General features: G+C 34.9%; 1 protein-coding gene and 1 non-coding gene across 2 annotated transcripts in view; one reads left to right on the forward strand and one right to left on the reverse strand.

Annotated features, from left to right (window-relative positions):
- BMPR2 (bone morphogenetic protein receptor type 2) overlaps positions 1-25527 on the forward strand; it is a 198350-nt gene that overhangs the window by 110335 nt on the left and 62488 nt on the right. Inside the window, exons 2-3 of the mRNA XM_015075919.3 lie at positions 2453-2623; positions 3754-3924. Of these exons, the coding sequence (XP_014931405.1) occupies positions 2453-2623; positions 3754-3924 (342 nt within the window). The remainder of the gene's footprint in view (positions 1-2452; positions 2624-3753; positions 3925-25527) is intronic.
- On the reverse strand, positions 11655-11778 carry LOC113598383 (U6atac minor spliceosomal RNA). The gene has a single exon (XR_003419047.1). It is a non-coding gene; the product is annotated as a U6atac minor spliceosomal RNA (small nuclear RNA).

Raw genomic sequence — 25527 nt, forward strand, 5'->3', positions numbered from 1 at the left:
GGCTGTCATTTCTTGCTGTTCTTTCTTTTTGGGTAAATTCCTTTGGTTTGTCATTTTTGAGGAAGAAAAAAATGTATTAATAAAAAATTAAAATTAAAAAATTAAAAACAGTACAAAAATCAAATAAAGGAAGCTAGATCCTGGATATGTTTCAGTCTGCTTATTGAAAGAAGCTTGATAGAGTAGAGAAAGAAGGGAAAGGATAGGAAAAAAGGGCAAGATAAAACTTAAAAATAAAAAAAAATTATATAATAGAATAAAATAAAAGAAAATGAAATAGAAGAAAACAACTTAAGCAAAAACAGAAGCAAAGAAAATGAACAAATAAGTGAACCATCAAACAGAATGAAAACTGAATGAACTTATATCCAGTTTCCCCTGGAACTGAAACTATGAATCACTCTATAGTCCATACACTAAGCAGGTGGAGTGACTTCTGTTGGTCTTCTGGGGATGTGCTTGGAGGGTGTAGTTGGGCAGGTGTTGATGTAATGGCTCCGTTCTCCATTGAAGTGGTGCTGCTTAGCTTACTGGGATGGATCCATGTGTTGCGCTTATGGATGTGTGCATGCACATCATGGGAGAGGTGGTAATGGCTCACCCAGCTTCCTAGTCTCTGGTGCAGGAACTTTGCACTCTCACTGAGCCTTGATCAGGCGCCTCTCCTTTGTCTCAGGCCTCCATCCACTTCCTGCCTCTATCCACTTCCTGCCTCTATCCTGTCTGTGTCCAAGCTGTCCATTTGCCAGGTGGCACCTTCCTCCAGAGTTTTATGCCAGAAGGGGTTGTGTCTAAAAATCCCACACTTCAGAGGCCCAGCAGCTTGGACCTGTGCAGACTTTCTTGGGGACAGTCTCTCACTGGACAATGGCCGGGTTCCAGCTTGTCTCAGAAAATGTTCAGCATTTTCAGTGATTGTGCAGCAGCAAAGGTTCAGAGATTATGGCAAATCATAACACACAGCTAGCACCAGGTGTTGCCACAATCTGGCGTCTTTGTCCCAATATCAGTAAATATGGCAGTTTTCTGGGGTCCACTGGGACTTTTGCCTGTGGGGAGACCATAACACCTCTACCAGATGCACTCTAAGCAAGGAAACTGCTTCTCCCCTCTGTGGCACATGGACCCCACAGACCGGCACTGCCTGCTCTTGATGATTCACCCTACTTCCTCACCGGAGCACCACCAGGCACTGAGATCCTAAACTTCACACTTTGTGCTCCACTGTTTATAGAATCCTGGTGGTATTGAAAACCTCTCTTTTCTCCCTGTCAATGATTGTTGGGAACGGATTTCCTAGTCAGTCTCCTGCAAGTGTTTTCACTCTTTCTCTTTCTTTCTCTCCAGCTGCTTTTTGGGGGGATGCTTTTCTTGCACAGATCCCGATGCCCTGCACTCTTCCCCTTTCTCTTCTTTCCCTGTTCAGTCTCTGCGAAAGCAGCTCCCTTTTCTCTGCAGCTTTTCTATCCCCCAGTTCACTTCTCTGCACTGCGTACCTGCCACCCAGGTGCCCCAGTAAATTTGTTTTAAAAACTAAGGATATTAGGGGCACCTGGGTGGCTTAAGTCAGTTAAGTGCCTGATTTCAGCTCAGGTCATGATCCCACGGCTCATGAGTTCAAGCCCTGTGTCACTGTGTGCTGACAGCTTGGGGCCTGGAGCCTGCTTCAGATTCTGTCTCTGTCTCTCTCTGCCCCTCCTCCACTCTCTCTCTCTCCCTCTCCCTCTCCCTCTCCCTCTCCCTCTCCCTCTCCCTCTCCCTCTCCCTCTCCCTCTCCCTCTCCCTCTCTCCCCCCCCTCAAAAATAAATAAACGTTAAAAAAATTTTTTTAAACAAATTTACTAAGGTATAATTTGTATACTATTTTAAGTGATGGATTATTTTTTTGTAAATTTACAGAATTGTGCAACCATTATCACAATCTAATTTTAGAATGTTTCCATCTGCCTAAAAAGAAACCATGTACTCCACTGGTAGTCACTCTCCTTATCCATAGTTTACTGTGCCCAATGATGTATGTTTAGCTTTCTACAAATGACTTTAAACTATGATAAATGTGAGTCCTGCAGAATTTTACAAGATTATTTAGCCCTCTAGTTTATTAAATTGTTTGTTTTTATGTTTTGAAGTTTTAATGATTTAAACCATGAACTTTTAAAATGATATTTCTTTACTCACATACCTAAATTGTTTAATAGGAGAGTGGTGAGAATAATTTGTGTAAGAAGGGATTGATTTTGAGAAATCATTTTTCAGGTTTGATTCTTCTTTGGTGCTAGTTAATGAACAGGAAGAAGTTATTGAATAAATATAAAATTACAAATTTATTCAAGCCTTGATAGGGATTTAGTGGAAAATTTATTATGCCTTTCAAAATGACTAAGATTTCATAAAATAATGCTTTGCTAAGATTGTCATAAAAATAAATTTGTCATTCTTTTATTTATTTTAGCTTCTCAGAACCAAGAACGTCTATGTGCATTTAAAGATCCCTATCAACAAGACCTTGGCATAGGTGAGAGTCGAATCTCTCATGAAAATGGAACAATATTATGTTCAAAAGGTAGCACTTGCTATGGCCTTTGGGAGAAATCAAAAGGGGATATAAACCTCGTAAAACAAGGCAAGTAATACTTTTCTTACCTGAAATAACTTTGTGTTTCATATCATTGAAATTTATCTAACAAGGACATGGACATAGATTAAAACCCTCTCTAGGAAAACAGTTTTAAAATATATATCCATGTATATATTCATCCATAAATTCCATATTTGTGAAAGGTAGTTAGATTTTAGCTTATTTTTATAATATTTTTCCTATTATAATGTTAACAATGTATTTTCTTTCTATGAAGTTTAGAAAATATAGAAAACTAGAAGAAAAACAAATGTCTACAATTCCATCCTCTTACAAGCTCTTTTACCATATTAGTTTATTCCCTGCAGGTATATTTTTTATGTACCTCTATGTTTATTATATGTGCGTATACTTATTTTTCAAAATTAGAATGATGTAGTATGTATAAACAATTTCATACCCAGTTTTCCCTATCTTAAATTATAGTATGAACATTTTCCCATATCTTTAAATATTCTTTGAGAACATTTTTATCCTCTGTACAATATTTCATTGTATACACACATATTGTGTACACACAATTTACTTACACATTACTCTGTTGTTGGACATTTTACTGTTTTTCAGTTTTACTATAATACATAACGCTTCAGTAGATATCTTTGAACTTAAATCTTTGATTATATCTGATTATTTGCTTGGAATAGATTGCTAGAAGTAGACTTATTAAGTTATAAAGCATGAATATTTTAAAGGCTCTTTATAAAAATTGCCATATGGCTTTCTAGAAATGCTATATACATTTACATTCCCTCCAGGAGTATATGGGAGTGTTACTGAAACCTTGTTACAATTGTATATTATTTTTTTAAGCCTAGAACAATTTAATAGATAAAAATGAAATATTAATGTTACTTTAATAGTAATTCTTAGATTAATGATGAGGTTAAACCATTATTGGTGGCTTTTCTCCCCATGAAATGCTTATTAATACTTTGCCATTTTTTTGTTATTTAAACAATGTGTATTTCCTATTGATTTGCAGGAGTGTTTTATAACATGTATGTATATGCACTTATTCTGTCACATTGATTATAATTATTAATTTGTTATTTTCTTTAAATTTTATATATTGTATTAATCCCTAACTTGTTTACGTTAATATCAATTTGTAGGATGTTGGTCTCACATTGGAGATCCCCAGGAATGTCACTATGAAGAATGTGTAGTAACTACTACCCCTCCCTCAATTCAGAATGGAACATACCGTTTCTGCTGCTGTAGCACAGACTTGTGTAATGTCAACTTTACTGAGAATTTTCCACCTCCAGACACAACACCACTCAGTAAGTACTTTAAGTATCTTACTTTTTCCTTGTTAATTCCTTTCTGCAAAGATTTGCAAAATTTAAAAATATATAAAATCATCAGTTTGGGCAGGAGTGAGAGGGAGAGTTCAAAACTTCATGAGACTACTCTAACTACCACCTGAAATCCAAAAGAGGTGCACCAGGATTTCTAAGGTATCAGTAGATTACCAAATAATTTTGAATCAAAATATGGTACTTTTCCAACACCTGTGGAGGAGAATTTGGCAATATTAAGAAAACTACATGTGTGCTTTCTTACTCTTTCATCCACCACCCCCATCTGTAGGATTTTATCTTAAAGATATATTTCTAACAGTACAAAAATACATATGCATAGAGGTACCTGGCTGGTTCACTTGGTAGAGTATGCAACTCTTGATCTCAGGGTCATGTTCAAGCTCCACATTGGGCATAGAGCTTACTTAAAATATATATGCATAGAGTTATCCATTGCAGTATTATTTGTAACTGCAAAATATTGGAAAATATCTAAAGGTTCAGGAATAGGAGATTAGTTAAAATATACTCTGGTATATACATATAATGGAGAACTACCTATACATCTATAACAAAAAATGAATAAGATCCCTGTGAATTGATATGGAGTGATTTCTAGAGATAATGTTAGGTGAATAAAAAGCACATATACTATGCTGTCTTTGGTGTAAAACAGAGCTTACCATAATTTACAAAAAAAAAAAAACAAAAACAAAAGATAAACCAGAAAATAATGAAGTTGGCTACTAACAATGGAAGGAGAGAGTAGAGTGGAAAGTATACAAACAAGAATGAAAGAACTTATGTAAGGATTTTGCAAACACAGTGTTTGATTATATATACTCTTTTGGACAAGATGGGATATAAGAGATGGAGGAGAATTGCAAACAAGTACTGAACTCTTTTAGGTTTGCTTTTTGGTAGTGTGGAACAAAGCAATTCTGAAACAACTGTAGGTGTATAATAGGATTAAGAAAAAATGAGTAAATGGTGTTGTTCTTGGGAGCTGGTGCTGTTACTGAGGGAATATGCACATACAATTATAGATGGGAAGACAAGAGAATATTATGTGAGTAGATTATAATTCAAGGTGTAAGTATGGATTTATGACTTTAATAAACATACATATGTATGTGTTACATGCATGGATAGGTGGCCATATAAATATGTGTATATATTTGTATGTGTATATATTTATATTCATGTGTGTAGTATACCCATACACATACCTATGTAGATTTCTTAGCTCTATTTGTTGAAAAGGACAAGAAGCATTAGCACCCCAGTAGCAGTAAGCAAATGTAATGCCCAGATTTAGACTTTATTTATTTGTTTCTATTTATTTATTTTTTAATTTGTTTTTAAGTTTATTTATTTTTTGAGAGAGGGAGATACAGAGCATGAGCAGGGGAGGGCAAAAAGAGAGGGAGACACAGAATCCAAAGCAGGCTCTAGGCTCCGAGCTGTCAGCACAGAGCCCAATGCAGGGCTTGAACCCACAAACCGTGAGATCATGACCTGAGCTGAAGCTTGACGCTTAATCCAATGAGCCACCCAGGCGTCCCTAGTTATGTATGTATGTATGTATGTATGTATGTATGTATGTATGTTTATTTTTGAGAGAGAGAGAACGAGAGCATGAGCAGGGGAGGGGCAGAGAGAGGGAGACACAGAATCCAAAGCAGGCTCCAGCCTCTGAGGTATCAGCACACAGCCTGACGTGGGGCTCGAACTCAGGAGCATATGAGATCATGACCTGAGCCGAAGTTGGATGTTTGAGCCAACCAGGTGCTCCATATTTAAAAAAAAAAAAACTTTTTTTTAGATGTTTATTTATTTTTTTTTGAGAGAGAGAGGGAGCGTAAGCAGGGAAGGGGCAGAGAGAGAGAGACACAGAACCCGAAGCAGGCTCCAGGCTCTGAGTTGTCAGCACAGAGCCTGATGCAGGTCTCGAACTCACGAGCTGTGAGATCATGACCTGAGCTGAAGTCTGACACTCAGCCGACTGAGCCACCCAGGTGTGCCCCAAGGTGCCCCATATTTTTAAAGTGTATTTATTTATTTTGAGAGACAGCGCACACATGCATGTGAGAAGGGGAGGGGCAGAGACAGAGAGAGAATCCCAAGTAGTCTCTGCACTGTCACCCCAGAGCCCATTGTGGGGCTTGATCTCGGGAACTATGAGATCATGACCCGAGTCATGTCAAGAATCAGATGTTTAACCAACTTATCCACCCAGGCGCACCCAGATTTAGACTTTTATACCACTTCCCACTGAAAGGAAGTTGGGCTCCTTGGAAAAATGACTTATTCTAGGACGGGAGCAGGATAGGTACAAGATAAGCCCAAAGTGTCTTATAACACTAGAAAGTAAGAAAAGAAATGCCCCCAAACAGGTGGAGACTTGTTACAAAGGAGCTGGCTTGAAGTAACTCCTACTGGCTAAATTTGGGACAATTTGAGTGCTAAAAAAGTACAGTAGCAAATTGCAAACCATTGGAGGGAAAATGAACTCATGCATCTATGCTGAAAGCAGAGAAGGTAGAAGAGAGGGTACTTGTTTATAATAGAATGCCAGGTTTCCAACTGGTAAATGAAGGAGTTGGAAATTATCCTGCAGCTATCATGATAAAGATTGGATCAGACAAGAATAATAAAAATATCCTAAATCTAAGGGCATTTTCAATATGTAACCAGGATATTTGCATTGTTTTAAAGTCTCTCCCACATATTGCAAGGGAGAAATTAGTAATTATAAAGTGAGGGAATTGGATAACACCTTGACCAGGTCATTAAAATTAATATTATTAGTGAAGATGGTAGATGGACATCCATGATACCCTGAGAAGGACACAGTTTCACTAATAGAATACTATATTTCAGGTAAGATTCGCATAACTGGAATCTAATCATGAGGCATCATCAGAAAAACCATGAACTAGGAATGCTCTGTTAGAAAAAGGAGATTTGTCAAAAATGTCAGTGTCATAAAAGGCAAAGAGACTGTGGGAAAGATCTAGATCAAAGGAGGCTAAGGAAACTTGACAACTAAGCCATACCTAACTCTCCTATACTGGATATAAAAAACTGTGATAAAGAACATTGTTAGACCAGTTGACAAAAGAGACGATTAAAGAATTCCTTTTTTTTTAATGTTAATTTTTATTTTTGAGAGAGTTTGAGCCCAGGAGGGGCAGAGAGAGAGGGAGACAGAGGATCTGAATGAAGTAGGGGCTCTTGACCTGAACCGAAGTCAGACGCTTAACCAACCTAGCCACCCAGGTGCCCTAGTTAAAGAATTATTTCAATGTTAAATGTACTGAAGCTGATATCAGTACTCTGGTTATGTAAGAGAATATCCATATTCTTAGGAAACATTCTAAGAAATGTTTAGAAACATGGAGCTAGAATGTATATATATTAACTTTTCTGAAATACTTTTTAAAAAAGCGTGTGTGTGTGTGTGTGTGTGTGTGTGTGTGTATGTGTGTATTCTAGAAAGAAAGAATGGTAAAACAAGTAAATGGGGTAAAATGGTAACAATAATTGAATATGGGTAAAGGTAAACATGTGGGTATACTTTATACTATTCTTATTCTTATAACTGTTCTGGAAGTCTTAAATTTTTTCTGAATAAAAAATTAATTTTAAGAGATACTTTTGAGATGTAGCACATTTCAAGAATTCTCAGTCAATAGCTTTTATCAGTCCATACCCTGAGATCTTCATTTTGGGATTATTTCCTTTAATGTTTTGATGAAACACTAACTAAACTGAGAGCAATAGGAAGTTTTTTCATGTAGTTCCTATCTACTCAAAGTCATTAGCTTTTATTAAGAAATTATACTCTGGGGCGCCTGGGTGGCTCAGTCGGTTAAGCGGCCGACTTCGTCTCAGGTCATGATCTTGCGGTCCGTGAGTTCAAGCCTCGCATCGGGCTCTGTGCTTACAGCTCAGAGCCTGGAGCATGTTTCAGATTCTGTGTCTCCCTCTCTCTGACCCTCCCCCATTCATGCTCTGTCTCTCTCTGTCTCAAAAATAAATAAACGTTAAAAAAAAAAATTAAAAAAAAAAAGAAATTATACTCAATTGACTACATTTATTTTCCACAAAGAAATAAACAAAACAGGGTCTCTAAATTTCACTTTTACATCTAGGTAGTTGTAAGAAAAGTGAATTTATGCATAAGTTCTCAAGATTTTTACGGCCCATTTTAGATTTTTACCTAGATTTTGGTCTGCTGTAACCTTTTGAGCCAAAAGCAGAAGTGTTGCCAACAAAGAATCAATAATGTTAGCCCAATAAAAAGGGAAAATGTTTTAATTAAATGCTCTAATTTGGGAGCATTAACCCATTTATATATTTTGTGGTAAACAAAGCAAGTAAATTTGAAATTAGTGAATAAAATGGATATTATTTTTTTCATTAATCTCAAGAAAAATAATCATTATTATATAGGATATCTAACATTTAGTCTATAAATAATAGGTGCTTGATCAAAATAAAAAATCTGTAAGTGTTGAAGTTTAAAGAAATTAAAATATAGAATTAAGCAGAACTTTTTGTTCATGGTTATATAATAATACATCAGTAGAAAATTTGGTGATGGTGATTTTTTTTCTCCTTTAAAATTTTCTGTTATAAAAATATCATTTATTGAATATTTAACATAAATATTTGTTAAAAACATTTATATATGTTTAATTACTAGAAACGCAGTGCAAACTTATCAGAGATGGAAAAGGGGGATAGTGTCGGGTGACTGTTGATGGGGAAGGTTACATATTATTCTCATACTCTTGTAGTCTTTTAATCTTTAACCTGTTCATATATTTGTGTACTACTTGTATAAGACAATATTAGGGATACCTGGGTGGCTCATTCAGTTAAACAACCAACCCTTGATTTGGCTCAGGTCATGATCCCAGGGTTGTGGGATTGAGCCCTGTATCAGTCTCCTTGCTGAGTGTAGAGCCTGCTTGAGATTCTTTCTCTCTCCTTCTGCCCCTGTCCCCCACTTGCTCTCTCTCTTTCACTAAAATTTGAAAATATAAATAAGGAAAATATTAAAGGAATACCTGGTTGTTAAATTAGAAAAATAGAAAAATGAGATAATTGATAAGGAGAGAAATTACCTATATCCAAATATAACCATTGTTAATATTTTGAATGTTTGTTTTCTAATGTTTCTCTTTAATCTTTGTATAGTTGTATTAGTGATAAAAACACATTTTAGGGGTGCCTGGTTGACTCAGTTGGTGGAGGATGTGACTCTTTGTCTTGGGGTCAGGAGTTAGAGCCCCATGTTGGGGGTAGTCTACTTAAAAAAGAAGAAGAAAAAAGAATAAGAAAAAAATGCATTTTAGATCCTGTTTTTTGTTTAGTAGACTAGTATTTCCTAGGTTATTGTGTATGTTTCATAGTCATCAGTTTTAATAGCTGTATAATATTTCATCAACTAGATATTTTCCTTATGCATTCCCCTGGTTTTGGACATTTAGACGGTTTCTGGTTTTTTATTACAATAGGCATCCTTGTATATGTAATATTATATTAAATTACAGTTACCAGAATTATAATTTTTTATTAAAATTTTTTTAATGTTTATTTAATTTTGAGAGAGAGAGAGTATGAGCAGAGAAGGGGCAGAGAGAGAGGTAGACACAATCCAACGCAGGCTCCAGGCTCTGAGCTGTCAGCAGAGTGCGATGTGGGGCTGTAACTCAGGGACTGTGAGATCATGACCTGAGCCAAAGTCAGACGCTCAACTGACTGAGCCACCCAGGCACCCCCCCAGAATTTATAATTTCTGTATCCAGTGGCATCAGTATTAAAATTCTTTGTTTATTGTCAGAATGCTTTTCCATTGGTGGAAACAGTTCACATTCTTCCATCAGTGATATACTAGAATGCATATTTCATCATATCTTTATCAGCACTAGTATTGTTAAATAAAACTTTGCTGAGATCATTTTGAAAAATGATTTGGATTGTTTTTATCAATGAGGTTCACATGCGTTGTTTTTTTTTTTTTATGTTTTTATTTTTTTTTTGAGGGAGAGATAGAGAGGGAGAGACACAGAGTGGGGGAGGGGCAGAGAGAGCCGGAGACAGAATCTGAAGCAGGCTCCACTCTCTGAGCTGTCAGCGCAGAGCCTGACATGGGGCTTGAACTCACAGACTGTGAGATCATGACCTGAGCTGAAGTCAGATGCCCAACTGACTGAGCCACCCAGGCACCCCTGTTTTTACTGTTTTAATTTCCTATATTTGTTGTTCATTTGTAATATTCTTTCTCAATAATGAAACTAATTAGTTTTGAGAAAAATGATTTAGAATCATTGGAAATCTAGTCATTTCATCCCTTCTCAGTTTGTCTTGATACCATAGGGATGACAGGAGCTACATTTTAAGTAGTAATTTAACATGCATTTGTAACATTAAAAAAAATTTTCTTTTGAACCTTGGCCCTTTCTAAGGAAACACCCTTAATAGCTTTCATTAAAAGTTCAATGCTCATTTTATAGCGCCAAATTGTACATTAATCAAGGTGTTAAAATAAAACTTACACTGAAACAGTATCTCCATACCTCACATGACATTTTTGTGATGGCTATTAAAGCTTTGCATTTGCATAATATAGATGCTGTCACATCTATAAATTCTTTGAAGATGTCTCCTTAATATTTGGGTAGTTCAGTCAAAAATAAACCCTTTTGGGGGAGCCTGGGTGGCTCAGTCAGTTGAGTGTCCAACTTTGGCTCACATCATGATCTCATGGTTTGTGAGTTGGAGACTCCCATCAGGTTCGCTGCTTTCAGTGCAGAGCCCACTTCAGATCTTCTCTCCCCCTCTCTCTCTGCCTCTCCCCTGCTCATGCTTTCTCCCTCAAAAGTAAATATTAAACATTAGATAATAATAATTTAAAAAAACCCTTTGTCCTATTGAGTAACGATGCCAATACTCAGGTTGAATGGTCATTCATTGAAATGGTTGTCTTTAGCAGATTTGATTTACAGCTTATCTTTTTTTTTTTTTTTTTAACTTTTTGCCTATTATTGTATTGACAGTAAATGTCAGATGTTACTATTTGGGGCCCAAACAAAAAAAATGTTTTAAACTTTTATATTTGAAGTTATTTCAAACTTATAAAAACTTCCATATACCTTTTATCCACAGATTCACCAGTTATTAAACATACTGGTATATTTGCCTTATTATTTTCCCTTTCTCTATATACATATGGATATCACTATTTTTTTTCTGAACCTTTTACGCAGAAGTTACAGGCATCATACCTAAATTTTCACATATTTTGTAATTGTCCCCTTGTCTCTTTTATTAGATTCATTTTTTTAAACATTTTATTATAGTTGACACATAATGTTATGTTTGTTTTAGGTGTACGACATAGCAATTCAATATCTCTATTTAATGTTCACCACAAGTGTAACTACCATCTGTTGCCATACAACGTTATTACAATATCATTGACTCTATTCCCTATGCTGTACCTTTTATTCCCATGACTTAGTCATTCCATAATTGGAAACCTGTATCTCTTTCTCTCCTTCACCCATTTTGCCCATTTCCTTACTCCCTTTGTTCTGGTACCCATCACTTTGTTCTCTGTATTTGTAGGACTGAATCTTTTTTTGCTTGTTTATTCATTTGGTTTGTTTTTTAGATTCCACACATAAGTGAAATCATAAAGACGATAGTTTGGTGCCACAAAGTACATGGCAATGCCTTAAACCATATGTGTATTGTCAGGCCTGACGGCCTCTTACATCTTTGTTAAGGGGAGTGCTAACTTATCCTTTCATACAACACTCTTCTATGAGATTCTAAAGTCTTTGGTGATAAGGACTTTTTATTAATGCCCCTTTGTCTCCATAGAGACTCATGCAGTGTTAGGTATGTAGTAGTAGAAGTGCAGTAAATGTCTGTTAAATAATAATTTAATAAACAAAGGGATATATGCTAATGTATAAGTTTGGAAATATTTTCAAATGCTTGAAAGGAATAGGATTTGTTATTATTTGTAATCTGGCAATAGTGAATTCAGTGGATTCACTCACTAATGGACAGTTATTTATGAAAGCTGGTTGCTACTTTCAAAAAGGACAAATAGTTCATGAGATACCAAGTGTAGACAAAAAACAATTATTAACTCCCTTATTTTAGATTCATCATGGTAAAGTACAAAAAAAGCCCTACTTTTTCCTGTTCTTGTTTGCCATCCCAAAAATGAAACACCAGATTTTAATTTTTAAAATAATTCAGGAATATAGAAAATTTTTCCTAAATAGATGCTGTTACATGATCTTATATTCAGAGACCCTTACTCAAAACGTGCAATTGTGGCATATTTTAATACTGGTAAAGAAAATGATGCACAAGTAAGTTACGGCTTTTTAAAAGGTTATGTTCTAGGGAACAACAGAAGGTACTTAATGTTCTCTGTTTAGCTTATTCATTTCTCTCTCGATTGTTTTCAGCTGAACAGTTTACTTCCTGACATCAAACTATTCATTGCTGTTACTGGAATTATATCTTTCTCATCAAGTATGCATTTACACAATATCCAGAACCATGTTTACTTGCCCTCTTACTGCTATACCTCATACACTGAGTAGGGTTAGACCTGGTGGCAGTGAAGAAATAAATATATGGGTGACTGAGAATAACAAAATATAGCTCTAGCTCTCTTTCCTTAGAAAAAGCTTATTTTTTGTACCAACCTCAGTTGAAGCTGAAGACCATAAGGTACTTAGTGATAGAAACTAAAGCATATGAGAGCAGGGAATCTTTAAGGTGGGGCAGGAGTTGTCAGGGAAAATATGACAGACTAACCCATGGCCATAAGTGAATATCTGTAATTTTGCTGAGCCACACAGAGTCTTATAATCATTTCAAGATTACTTTGATGTGGAGTTAGGGGAGTGGAGAAAAGTTATTCCACTTAACTTTTAGTTCTTAATTTTTTTTTTTTTTACAGATTAAAGATTTTATGTAGCCTTATAAAACTGCCCTATATATATTTTTGGAGACAATGAGATAGGGCACAAATTAATTATTTAATGAGTTTTGCATCATAAGATACTTACAGTAAACTTAAGATTCTTATAAAATGTTGTTCCAGATGGGATACATGTGGTAGTGAAATTTTAATTGACTTTATCAGGATTATAGACTTACTAGACTGAGCAGTCTCTTTACAATAAAAATATAAAAGAAATTCAGGCATTTAGCATATAGTGAAATCAAAACTAGCTAAATAATACTTTGAAATATTTATTATGTGTCAGATGTTGTTCTAAGTGTTGTCTATGCATTAAACTTTTACAATTAACCTTTACAGAAACATATGAAATGGTTACTGTTACATTCTTACTTTAAGTTGAGAACACAGATACGTAATTTACCAAGTCACACAGCTAGTAAGTGGAAGAGCCAAGATTCAAACCTAGGTGTTTTGACTCCAGAATATTTGTTATTAACCATTACTTTCTAGTGTTTTTAACTGTTACTCTTCATAATCAGTTGTTATTAATTATTACTCTTACACTCAAACGGGGGGGGGGCAGTTTATATTTGTTTGCTCATTCATTTGGAAGGAAGAGAGGTAAGATCATTTTGAAACTACTTGGTTACATTTCTTAAAATTTAAGGACTCTTTATGATTTTTGCACCATATCTCTGTACCACTGAGTATCATAACATGTTTTCTATATTCACATGACATATTACTTTATTATTTAATATTTTTCTTCAAATGATCTCATTAAAAATTATATGTCCTTTAAAGGGAAACTTTCCGTTACTACTACAAATGGAAAGCCAATGTCATAAGTAAAGGTAACTTTAATTATTTATCTAAAAATAAAATAAGAAAACTAAACCATATTATATATACTAGGTAGCTGGATGTTGTTGTTTGCCAAATGGTCTGAAACTTGAAGCTTACTTTCTCTGTGTTAAAAGAGAATAGCAAATGTTTGAGAGGTAATAGAGATACATTGTCACCAAGTTGAGGTTTTCTTCTTTTATAATTAGACAGAAGAAAGGAAGCTAACTTTCATTATTACATGTCCATGTACCACCTAAATCCAGAAGTCTGACACTTCAGCAAAGTGAACTGTATTATTCTGAGTCTCTTCAAACCATAAGAGACTTCGTAGTATTCATTTTGTTTAAAAAGAAAATCAGTCTTTAAGTAAATTAATGTATATTTATAGTATTTTACTTTCTTATCCCCTTAATTCATGCTTATGTGTTTGTAAATTCCCAGAGTTTGAAAGAAGTGTATAATTACTGTAAGGTTTGAACACTTATTTTAGAACAGCTTCTTGATAAGTTTTCTGGAATTAGTGTAATTAACCTCCCTAACTACAAAGTAAACAAAGTAATTAAGTTAGTAGAAAAGCAGACAAAAACTTGTCATTTTCTAAAAAATTAAATAGACTTAAGTTGTTGTATTTGATGTTCAAAGTTCTCCGATGAAAGTCAGTATAAAGATATAGAATACTTTTATTTTCTTTTATTTAAATCATTCATTAAGTTGATGGTTATATCAAATTGATGAGAAACAAAGATTGAATAAAGGTTTAAGAAGTCACATTCTAATTTATGCTGTGTGGTTCAGATTAAGTATTTTAACTTCAGTGTCTGGCAGCAAATGTCTTTATCTCACACCAAGCTAGAAAATAGAAAAGAAAGCCTACATTTGAAGAAGCTGACATATGGCATAGAGCCACAGATAGGTTTTTAGCTGTTGTGAATTTATAATGATTTTTCAGTTTTTACTGCTTCTATGACAGCATTAAAGTGATTAACTAGACAAAAGGGAAATAAGGATGGCTAGAAGTCTTTGCTTAGTACTTCATGAAGCATTTTAGCAAGAGACAAAATATGTTGTTCTTTTTTATACTTACTAAAATATTAGTGGGGTGCTTGGTGGCTCAATTGGTTAAGCGATCTATTCTTGATTTTGGCTCAGGTCATGATCTCATGGTTCATGAGTTCGAGCCCCACATCGGGCTCCGTGCTGACAGTGCAGAGCCTGCTTGGGATTCTCTCTCTTTCTCTCTCTGCCCCTCCTGTGCTTGCTCTCTCTCTCTCTCTCTCTCTCTCTCTCTCTCTCTCTGTCTCTCAAAATAAATAAAATAAACCTTAAAATTTTTTAAATAAAATAAATAAAAAATAAAAATATTAGTTGAGGGGCACCTGTGTGTCTCAGTTGATAAAGCATCCAATTCTTGATTTTGGCATAGGTCATGATCTATGTTTGTGAGTTTGAGCTCTGCATCGGGCTCTGTGCTGACAGTGTGGGGCCTGCTTGGGATTCTCTCTCTCTCTCTGCCCCTTCTCCACTAGCATGCTCTCTCTCTCTCTCTCTCTCTCTCTCTCTCTCTCTCTCTCAAAAATAAGTAAACTTAAAAAAAATGAGTGGAGAAAGGGTGGTGCAAGAGAAGTAAAGTATGTATCTTTCAGAAAATATTACTTTTTTAATGCAATAGTAACAAGATTTTCTTTCTCTCTCTCTCTCTCTTTCTTTCTTTCTTTCTTTCTTTCTTTCTTTCTTTCTTTCTTTCTTTCTTTCTTTCTTTCTTTCTTTCAATGTTTATTTTTTGAGAGAGAGACAGAAGCAAGAGGGTGAGCAGGGGAGGGGCAGAAGAGAAGGGAGACACAGGATCTGAGGCAGGTCCCAGGATCTGAGCTGTCAGCACAGAGCCCATTGAGGGGCTCGAACTCACTGCCCATGAGATCGTGATCTGGCCCAAAGTAGGATGCTTAACCCACTGAGCCACCCAGGTGCTCCACAAGATTTTTTCACATATTATGTGGTGTTGATCAGTTTTCATTCTAAAGTTTTGCTAGCTCTGCCCTATTGAATCTCACTTCTAATCCATACCTACATATTTTGTCCCTATTCTCTCTCTCGCAAAACAAAACAAAACAAAACAAAACAAAACAAAACAAAAAGTAATCCTCCATGTTGGTGTTTTCAAAATTTTTATTATTACTTGATTGTCCTGATGAGCAAGGCAAAACCTGTGACTAATCTGGCTTTACTGACAAACTCAGTGGAAACATATGGTCTGTAAAATCTAAGACCCAAGCCTGTATGATGGAATTAACTGGTATTTAAAAATAAATGTCTTCTGAAATACTAGACAAATTTGGATGTAGAAGCAAGATATAATTTCCGTGTGTGTATTTTAACATATGTAATTTTTCTTGCCTTTTATTTCCAATTCATGTGTGTTCCTCTCTACCTGCCTTAACTGTTTCTCATTTCCTTGTAGTATCTCTCTGATCACTGACAATTTTCTGTATATGTTCATGTAGAAAAACTGATTATCCATTTAATAAATATTTAGTGGTTTCATCTTCCAACATAACATAAGAAGTAGAGTCACAAAAACATGAAAATACTTCAAAAATATTCAAAACCAAGATGAAACTAGGCTTGATTTGAATAGCAACTGGCTTTATAGTAGTATGTTGTTTTTTTTTTAAGTTAAAATACAATTGGCATGTAACATTCTATTGGTTTCAGGTGTTCAATATAATGAGTCACTATTTGTATGTATTGCAAAACGATTACAGTAAGTCTAGTTAACATCTCTCATTGTGTGTAATTATAAAATTTTTTGTTCTCGTAATGAGAACTTTTAATATGTACTCTCTTAGCAACTTCCAAATATGCAGTGCAGCATTATTAACTACAGGTTCCATGCTGTACATTTTATCCCCATGCCTTTTTTATTTTATAACTGGAAGTTTGTTCCTTTTGACCCTCTTCACCGCTTTCACCCACTCCTTTCCTCTGACAACCACCAATCTGTTCTCTGTATCTATGAGCTTGGGTTTTGTTTTGTTTTGCATTCCACGTGTAAGCGAGATTATATGGTACCAGTCTCTGTCTGACTTATTTCATATAGCATAATGCCCTCAGGATCTATCCATGTTGTAAATAGCAAGATTTCTTTCTATTTTATAGTCGAATAATATTCCTATGCACGCACACATGTGCACACACACACACACACACTCACACACACACTCACCCATTGATGGGACATGTAGGTTTTTTCCAAATCTTGGCTATTGTAAATAATGCTGCAGTGAACATAGGGGTGCATACATCTTTTTGAGTTACTGTTTTTGTTTTCTTCAAATACCCAAATTGAAATTGCTGGATCATGTTGTAGTTCTATTTTAAAACTGTTGAGGAACCTCCATAGTTTTTTCCATAGTTGGTCACACCAATTTACATTCCCACCAGCAGTGCACAAGGGTTTCCGTTCCCACATCCTCACCAACCCTCGTTATTTCTTGTCTTTTTGATAAATAATATTTAATAGTAGTTGAACAGATACAGTTTTGGTTGGAAATGCATTGACAACTCAAATACTGTTATAAGCTCTTCTCAAATTGTCTCTGTAAAAAAAGTACATTATGTTCTAGCTATAGTATAAAATAAGTTAGCCTGATCAGCTGCTAAAAAAAACAAGATCATCTAAGGGGGGGGGAAGTGCATTGTTTCAGAAATATTCACTTGATTCTTTGGGAGGTATATAGCATAATGATTAAGAGCTTTGGCTCTCAGTCTCAGTGCATGGGTTAAAAACCTTGCTGTTCTACTTGCTAAACATATCTTTAAACCATTTACTTAGCCTCTTTCTATATCAGGTACCTCATATACAGAGTTATACTACCTATTTTATATGATTGTTGTATAGAACAAATGAGGTAGTGCATATAAAGTGCCTACCATATACTAAACATTTAATAAGTAATAGTTATGATTAGGAGAGAACTGTCCTTAAGTCTTTCTAAAAACCAGCTGTTACAAACATCATTCCTCGTTTAATTTTCCTTTTACCATTAAGGACATTTTTTTGCTCATTTTTATTATATGAGAGCCTATATTCTGTGACCTTTTTTATTTGAAGAAAGGATTGTTTTTTGAGTTTCTTGTGAAATGTATTCAGGTTCCTATGTCTTTCTCAGTTGAGAAACAGAACAAAGATAATATTTTCTCATCTTTCATTAACTCCAGCCTCCACTAAAAAAAGAGCCATAAGGAGTTATCTCTGAAACAATGAATTATTCTGCTTTATTTTTCTGAGGTATATACTTTTTTTTCAGGGTTTTTAGCAATGAATAAAATAGTCTTCATTATTCTTGGATTCCATGTTTATGACTTCTCTTACTTGCTAAAAATTTATTTGTAACTCCAAAGTCCATACTCATGGCGCTTTCTTGGTCATTCACAGACATGCACATAATAACAAAAACTTGCCTGGCATGCCTGTTCCCAGCTGAGGTTGATCATGGACATGTTCTTGCCTTCTTGCTTCAGCTTTCATACTGGAAACAAGTGTCCTTTTCAGCCTATTTAATGGACTTTTTTGCATTTTTGCTGGTGATTTTTCAGTCTAAAATGGCCCCCAAGTGTAGGGCTGAAGTGCTGCCCTAGTGTTTCTAAGCACAAGAAGGTTGTGATGTACCTTACAGAGAAAATAAATGTGTTAGGTAAGCTTCTTTTGGGCATGAGCTATAGTGCTGTTGGCTGTGAGTTCAATGTTAATGAATCAACAATATACAGTATATTAAAGAAAGCATCTTTAAATAGAAGCACATATAAGAGAAGGTTATGTATTGATGGGATTGGTGAATATGTTTTGACCAGAGGCTGACAGGACCCTAACCCTGTATTTCCTATAAGCGCATTGGTTCAGTATATGCTAATTCAGTGTGTGCAGTGACTTTATATAACGTAACTACCATAAATAATGAGAAACAAATATATATATACAGTTTTCCCCACTTTGTGAAAGTAGTATGTTCCTATGAAACTTTGCTAAGTTGAAATTTTTTGAGCATTCCAAGACCCCAAAAAATAACATCTCTTAGGCTTTCCTAGTATCTTAGGACACATCTTGCTAATGGATACACAGAATAAATCAAGATAAAGAACAAATGCTCACAAACACAGTTCACAGCTATGGCAGCTTGATGCTGAGATGCTGAGCGTATTTCTGGGGGAAAGAGCTTTTGGTGGAACCACTCTCACTGCTCAGGTTGTGTACTGTTCCTGTAACAGCAAATGCTGAATGCTACTTTCACTCTTTGACGTTTTTTATTTTAAAAAAATCCTCTCCAGATTTAATTTGGCTAGTGAAAACAGGTACTGTGTCTTTCATGAAGCAAAGTGATGTAATTCAAACTTTCAAAAAGTGGAGGATACCAGTTTATTGTGGTAGCCAGCTTCTGACGTGGCTCCCAGTGATCCTTGTCTCCTGGTATTCCCACCTCTGTATAATCCTGTCTCCCTGAATGTAGGCAGGACTGAGTAACTTGATTCTAACAAAAAGAATATGACAACGGTGATAGGATACCACTTTTATAATTAGATTTTAAAAGACTGTGAGTTCTATCTTGCTGGTATCTTGCTCTGATGAAGAGGGCTGCTTGTCAAAGAATTGAGGTCTACTTTCTGCCAAAAGCCAGAGAGGAACTGAAGCCCAAAGTCCAGCAACCTGCAAGGAACTGAATCCTACCAACAACCACTGAGTGAGCTCAGATACTTGCCCACTTAAGCATTGAAATAACTTTGGCACTGACCTAAACCTTGACTGCAGCCTTGTGAAAGATCCTGAAGCAGAGTACAGTTAAGCAGTGTGTGGATTCCTGAGACACACAGAAACTGAGATAATAGATGTATATTAAGTCAGTATGTGTTGGGGTAGTTTGTTATGTAACAATAGATAATTAATACATATGTAGTTAAATATTTATAGTTATGTATCAAGACCTCTGAACATAATGTATGTTTATTGCATGTGATGGAGCATGCAATAAAAGGTAATACCTTTTAAATAAAAAGTGTTTTGACTTTTGTCAGCTTCTATTCTTGCCCCTCAATGTTACATTATTATTTTCTTTTCACTTCCAAGTTTTTGACAGCAGTGACCACAATTCCTTTTTTTATTACTGCTTTTTCCTCTGAAATTTTTCATATGAATTTTCATATGAAAATTTCTGTATATAGAGAAAAAAAATTAAGGCTATTACAAGTGTTATCTGATGTTTCCCTGTAGATTCAATAATAATTAACATTTTCAAGTTTGCATGGCCAAGGATATTTTTTAGTAGGGCTGCTATTTTGCATTTTTGATAATAGCTTAGTTGTGCAAGACTGTTCCAAATCTTAAAGGATTTTATTTATTATCTATCTATTTATCTATTTATTTATTTTTAAATATTTCGAGAGAGAGAGAGGTTGGGGGCGGACAGAGAGAAGAGAGAGAATTGCAAGCAGGCTCCATGCTATCAGCACAGAGCCTGACAACCTGGGGGTTCGATCTTCTGAACTGTTAATCTCATGAACTGTGAGATCATGACCTGAGCTGCAATCAAGAGTCAGACGCCTAACCAACTGAGCCATCCAGGCGCCCCTAAATCTTGAAGGATTTTAAAGTCCCTGGTCTAAGACTCACTAAAGGCTATAGTCCTCCCATCCTAGTCATGTGGCTACAGTGTCACTTGAGGTCTTCTCTGTCTGGCCTCAGTATCAAGAGTAACATCTACTCAGAATAAGTTATTCTCATAGTGGATTACTTGATCACAAGGAGTACAAACACAATGAAAAAAGAGTTACTTTCAAAATTTAAAAGGCAAATTTCTTTTAGCACCTATTTATTTGTAGCAGGATTCCCACACAGAGAGTCGTGACACCAAGGCTTTTCTTTCTAGGAAACAACTTTATTTGTGCCGGCACTGCTCAGTTGGGTTCGTACCCAAAGAACTGAGCCCCGAACGCCACATGGAGTAGATTTATTTTTTTTCTTTTTATTTTTTGTCTCCCATATATGGTAACACACACAAACATGCAGTCCGATTAAGTGGTCTCATGTTATAAAGTCCTGAGGGATGTTGTCACATACGCACATAGCCAGGTTACCTTGAGGGATTTTTTTTTTTTTTCCCTTAGTGAGGGGACCCTACCACATATTTAGTATTAACTCTGTTTTGTATGTTAAAAAGTGCTCACTCCTTTTAAAATAAAAATTGTTGTATATTAGAATGGACATCCAAAATGTACTGCAAATGATATAAATAAAAATTATTTTTCACTCTGCTAGCTTTTAATGCAAATGTCTTAGTTATGTAATTTTCTACATTGTTTAATATAGCCTGTCAGTTATTGAGGATCAATACATTTTCTTTTTTGTTAAGTCAGTGTTTTTAGTTGATAACTTTTGAAGTGTTGGATCTATCAAAGGATTAGAGCTACAGAACAATCATTTAAAAAGCTTACTGTGGTTTGTTTTGCAATTTGATGAAATACTAAGAGAGTTCATTTTAAACTTAAATTGCTTTTATCTCATCTTTATCATATAGACATCATAAGATCAGTAAGGCTTCTTTGTTTGAGAAGTTATATAAATTTGGATTAAAAATAGAACTTCCTACATTGTACAGAATGTCACCAGTGCTGCTTTTTTTTTATTAAAAAATTTTTTTAATGTTTATTTATTTTTGAGAGAGAAAGAGAGCAAGCAGGGGAGGGACGGAGAGAGAGGGAGACACAGAATCTGAAGCAGGCTCCAGGCTCTGAGCTGTCAGCACAGAGCCCAACATGGGGCTCGAACTCACTAACTGTGAGATCATGACCAGAGCCGAAGTCAGATGTTTAACTGATCGAGCCACCCAGGCTCCCCATCCATTGCGTGCCTCTAAGGTAGGTTTGCAGACAGGAATATGTAAAGGGACAAAGAAAGGGACATAAAAGAGAAGGAAGGGTAAAAACAGAAGTGTCTGTGTTGGAGAAAGATACAGTACCAGCAAGAATTACCCTAACTCCCCTTTGGCCTTACCAGTGTCTCGGTATTTGTCACTTTACCTCCCTGTTCTCACCATCTAAGGAGTGGGGTTTAATAGGAACTGGACAAATATTCAGGGATAGTTTGGGTGAGAATATCAATAATGGTCTGATGAAGACCCTATTCCTTTTACTGTCCTTTTAAGAAAGACCAGATGTGCATGTTTAGAAAGGTCCTTTAAAGAATTGTCAAATAAGATACTGTAGATATTTTGAGGGTAAGGGATGAGGGAACAATCTGAGAAATATGGAAAGGATGAATTAAGGGTTTCAGTGGTTTTAAATGTGGATTAAGAATGGTCTTCTGCAGGCACCTGGTGGCTCTGTTGGTTAAGTGTCCAGTTCTTGATTTCGGCTCAGGTCATCATCTCATGGTTTTGTGGGTTTGGGCCCCGCATTGGGCTTGCACTGACTGCGCGCAGCCTGCTTGGGATTCTCCTTCTCTCCTTCCCTCTCTCCCTCCCTCTCTAACCCCTCCCTCACGTATGCTTTCTCTGTCTCTCTCAAAATAAATAAATAAACTTTAAAAAACAAAAGAATGATCTTTTGAACAGTGCTGATTTCATAAAGCCTTGTCTAAAAAGACACATTTTCCTCTGTCCTATCTCCCTATCTGTAAGCTTTTTTTTCTGCTCTGCTCCTACACTAGTGCATCTTTTAATAACTCTGGCCTTCTTGGCTGCTAGCTATTGCCTCTGCTGCCAAAACATTAGAAACAGCAAGAGGATACGCAGCTTTTCATTTGTCTACTTTGTTTAATATTTTTCTCTTGCCAACAGAATTGGGTACTTTAAAAGTATTAAATATAACTGAAATCCCAATGTATACATTTGTGGAATGTTTCTATGAGCGTAATAGGGATTAGCTACAATAATCTCCTAATTATCATTTTAAGTCACAGACTCATTACAAGGAAAAATAACTGCATTTGTTATATAGAAAAGCAACCCTGAATTAATTTCATGTGCATACAACAACATGGTTAAATCTTTAAAACATATTGAAAACAAGAAGCAAGACATAAAAATTCCATTTATATAAAATTCAAAAATAGGCATAATAAAACCCAAAACCTAAGCATACAGAGAATGTAATACTATAAAGAAGGGCAAGGAAATGATTACCACAAAAGTCAGAGTAGTGCCTGTTACTGGAAGCAGAAAGGTTGTTATGAACAAGAAGGAGCAAGTAGGAGGTTTTTATGATCCTAAATATTCTATTTCTTGTCATAGCTACATGCATGTTTATTTCATACTAATTCACTGAACTGTACATTTGTATTATAAACACTATTGTGTATATGGGATTTGTTTCATAATAAAAATGGTTTAAAAAATAGGAAAACGGGAAAAACTAGAAAACAAATTTAATAGGCAAAAAGCTATTTTTCTGTACACGTCTTTCTTGCTTTCCTTATAAGATTGAGCACATTACTATCATAATTAAAAGAACATCAAATGGGGGAAGTTATATGTACAATGCAACTCATATTTTGTTTTCTAGTAATAAGCAAATGACTGGAAGATAAATTTCCACTTTTATACTTGGATTATTTCATGGTCATTTTCTGAGAACAAGAGTCTTTAGCATGAATTCTGGATTTAGAAGTATCATTTGTAGACCAGTTAGGAATTGAGTAGGGATCTCTGAGTCATTCACCTCTTTGGTTTCATTCTGTATTGTGAGATTTTAATTTTTTATTTGTTTTTGTTTTATTTTAAATACCAGATATTGTAATAGGTACATTTCCATGTTAATTTAGGCTTGAATTGACAGTTCTTACTTATTTAAGTTACTGATGTTTTCTAAGAAGTATTAAATAATTATTTTCCAAAGTTGTTGCATGGAGTAACAACCCTTTTGTTTTATCATATCTATGTATAAAGTTAAAAAATAAAATATCAATAGAAAAAGGCAATTTGGCCTGGTAGAATTATATCAAAGATATTTTGAGAGCATTTTAAATGTTGTTTTCTTTACTCTAATGAATCTTTTTTATGGTAGCATAGTGTAGAGATTAATCTTTATCTTCTGTTTTCTTGTATTTACTAAAAATTCTTAATCTGTTTACCTAAATGCTATTTTATCCTTCTGTTATTTCATGACTATTCTAAGAAATATAATTAATTTTGTTAGTTTTAATTCATTCTTTAATGAAGGAAATAAAATACTAAAATTCAGTCTCTTCTAACCACAAAACAGCTATTTTAAAGAAATTAGAATCATAAATACTTACAAGGTTAAAAAAAAAAAGTTAAGAAGGATAGGCATTGAATGTCTTTTCTGTGTTTTCTTGTCAAATCTCTCTCCCCCGTTTTTTGGTTTAACTCGGATTGTTTCTCTTTTTCTTTCCTTTAGTTTTCCATTATTCCTTTTATAATTCAGCCATAAAATGCCTGGACTCAGCAGAACATGAACTGTTTTTGTTATTGTTGTTATTTATTGTGTTTGTTTCTTACAAGCTAGGTCTATTCACAGTGATTAAAGAGACAAGTTAAATTTAAAGTAGTCTTAAATATTCAGTATTACATACCAACTTGGAAAAGAAATAAACAAGAAATCTGCTTCCTCTTAGTTTGTTTTTTAGACGTTAAACATAAACACTAATCTGATTATGATTACTATATAATTACCATTCCAAACATATTAGAATAAATCAACATTGTTTATTCCTTGTAAAAATATTTGTTCAAAACATTGAGCTGCAGTGTATATCATCATTACAGAAATGATATTTAGGAATCTGAATTATTTTGTTAAGGAGTTCATTTAACTGATCACATTGATTGTTTTGATTTTAAGTGTTTTTCTGTTTTTATGAATAAGTACCTTGCTTTGAAAAAATGTTTTTAAACCTAATCCCTAATTTGCCTTTCCACACAGAGTTGTAAAAGATTAAGGAGCCAACAAAACCGCCAGTGTGTTATAGTTAGGATTTCCTTTGTTGCTTGCTGCACATGCAACAATGTTGTTCTTTCTTTGACACAGACCCAGACAAAGGCTGAGTGTAGCAAGGAAGCAGACAGCACGCCTCCAGTAGTAGCCCCTGCCTGGCTCCAGGATTTGTAAACAGAAACATCCCAGGCTCCAATAAGGCAGACAGCGGTTCCCTGTCTGTTCTGCATTCAGGAAGTGCTTGCTTGCATAAACCCAGCCATTGCACACAGGCATACATAGCAGTATTTACATTTGGCTGAGTATTTAATTGAGAAAGCTAATAGGGAGGAAAAAGAGGGTTTATTAGAGCTAGGGGAACAAAACAATTTAGGGTATAGCATATATGTTTAAAAGAGAAAGATTTTTAAAGAAACAAAAAACAGAAGTTATGAGTTTTCTAGTCAAAGGCCTCTTTTTATTGCACGCATATATGAATGCACATATTGAAATATTTTTCCTGGCAGTTTTTCAGGGATCTCATATTTTTAGACCATATGACATATCCTGGAAAGTTTTTTATTTGAAATATTAACCATTGGCATGGTTTTTTAACATATTTAAAACAATTTTTAACACTTTCCATCTTCACTATTCTATAAATTAGTAATTCCTATTTCAGATTTTGGATGAATGAATATTTTTATGTAAAAGCTATATTGCATTTTCTTTTGTAAATTTGAGAATAAAAGCAAAGAGAATGCTAAACCTTCAGAAAAAGATTAGACGATTCATACAGAATTTTGGAA

The sequence above is a fragment of the Acinonyx jubatus genome, chromosome C1, assembly GCF_027475565.1.
Source record: "Acinonyx jubatus isolate Ajub_Pintada_27869175 chromosome C1, VMU_Ajub_asm_v1.0, whole genome shotgun sequence".
Classification (NCBI taxonomy): Eukaryota; Metazoa; Chordata; class Mammalia; order Carnivora; family Felidae; genus Acinonyx; species Acinonyx jubatus.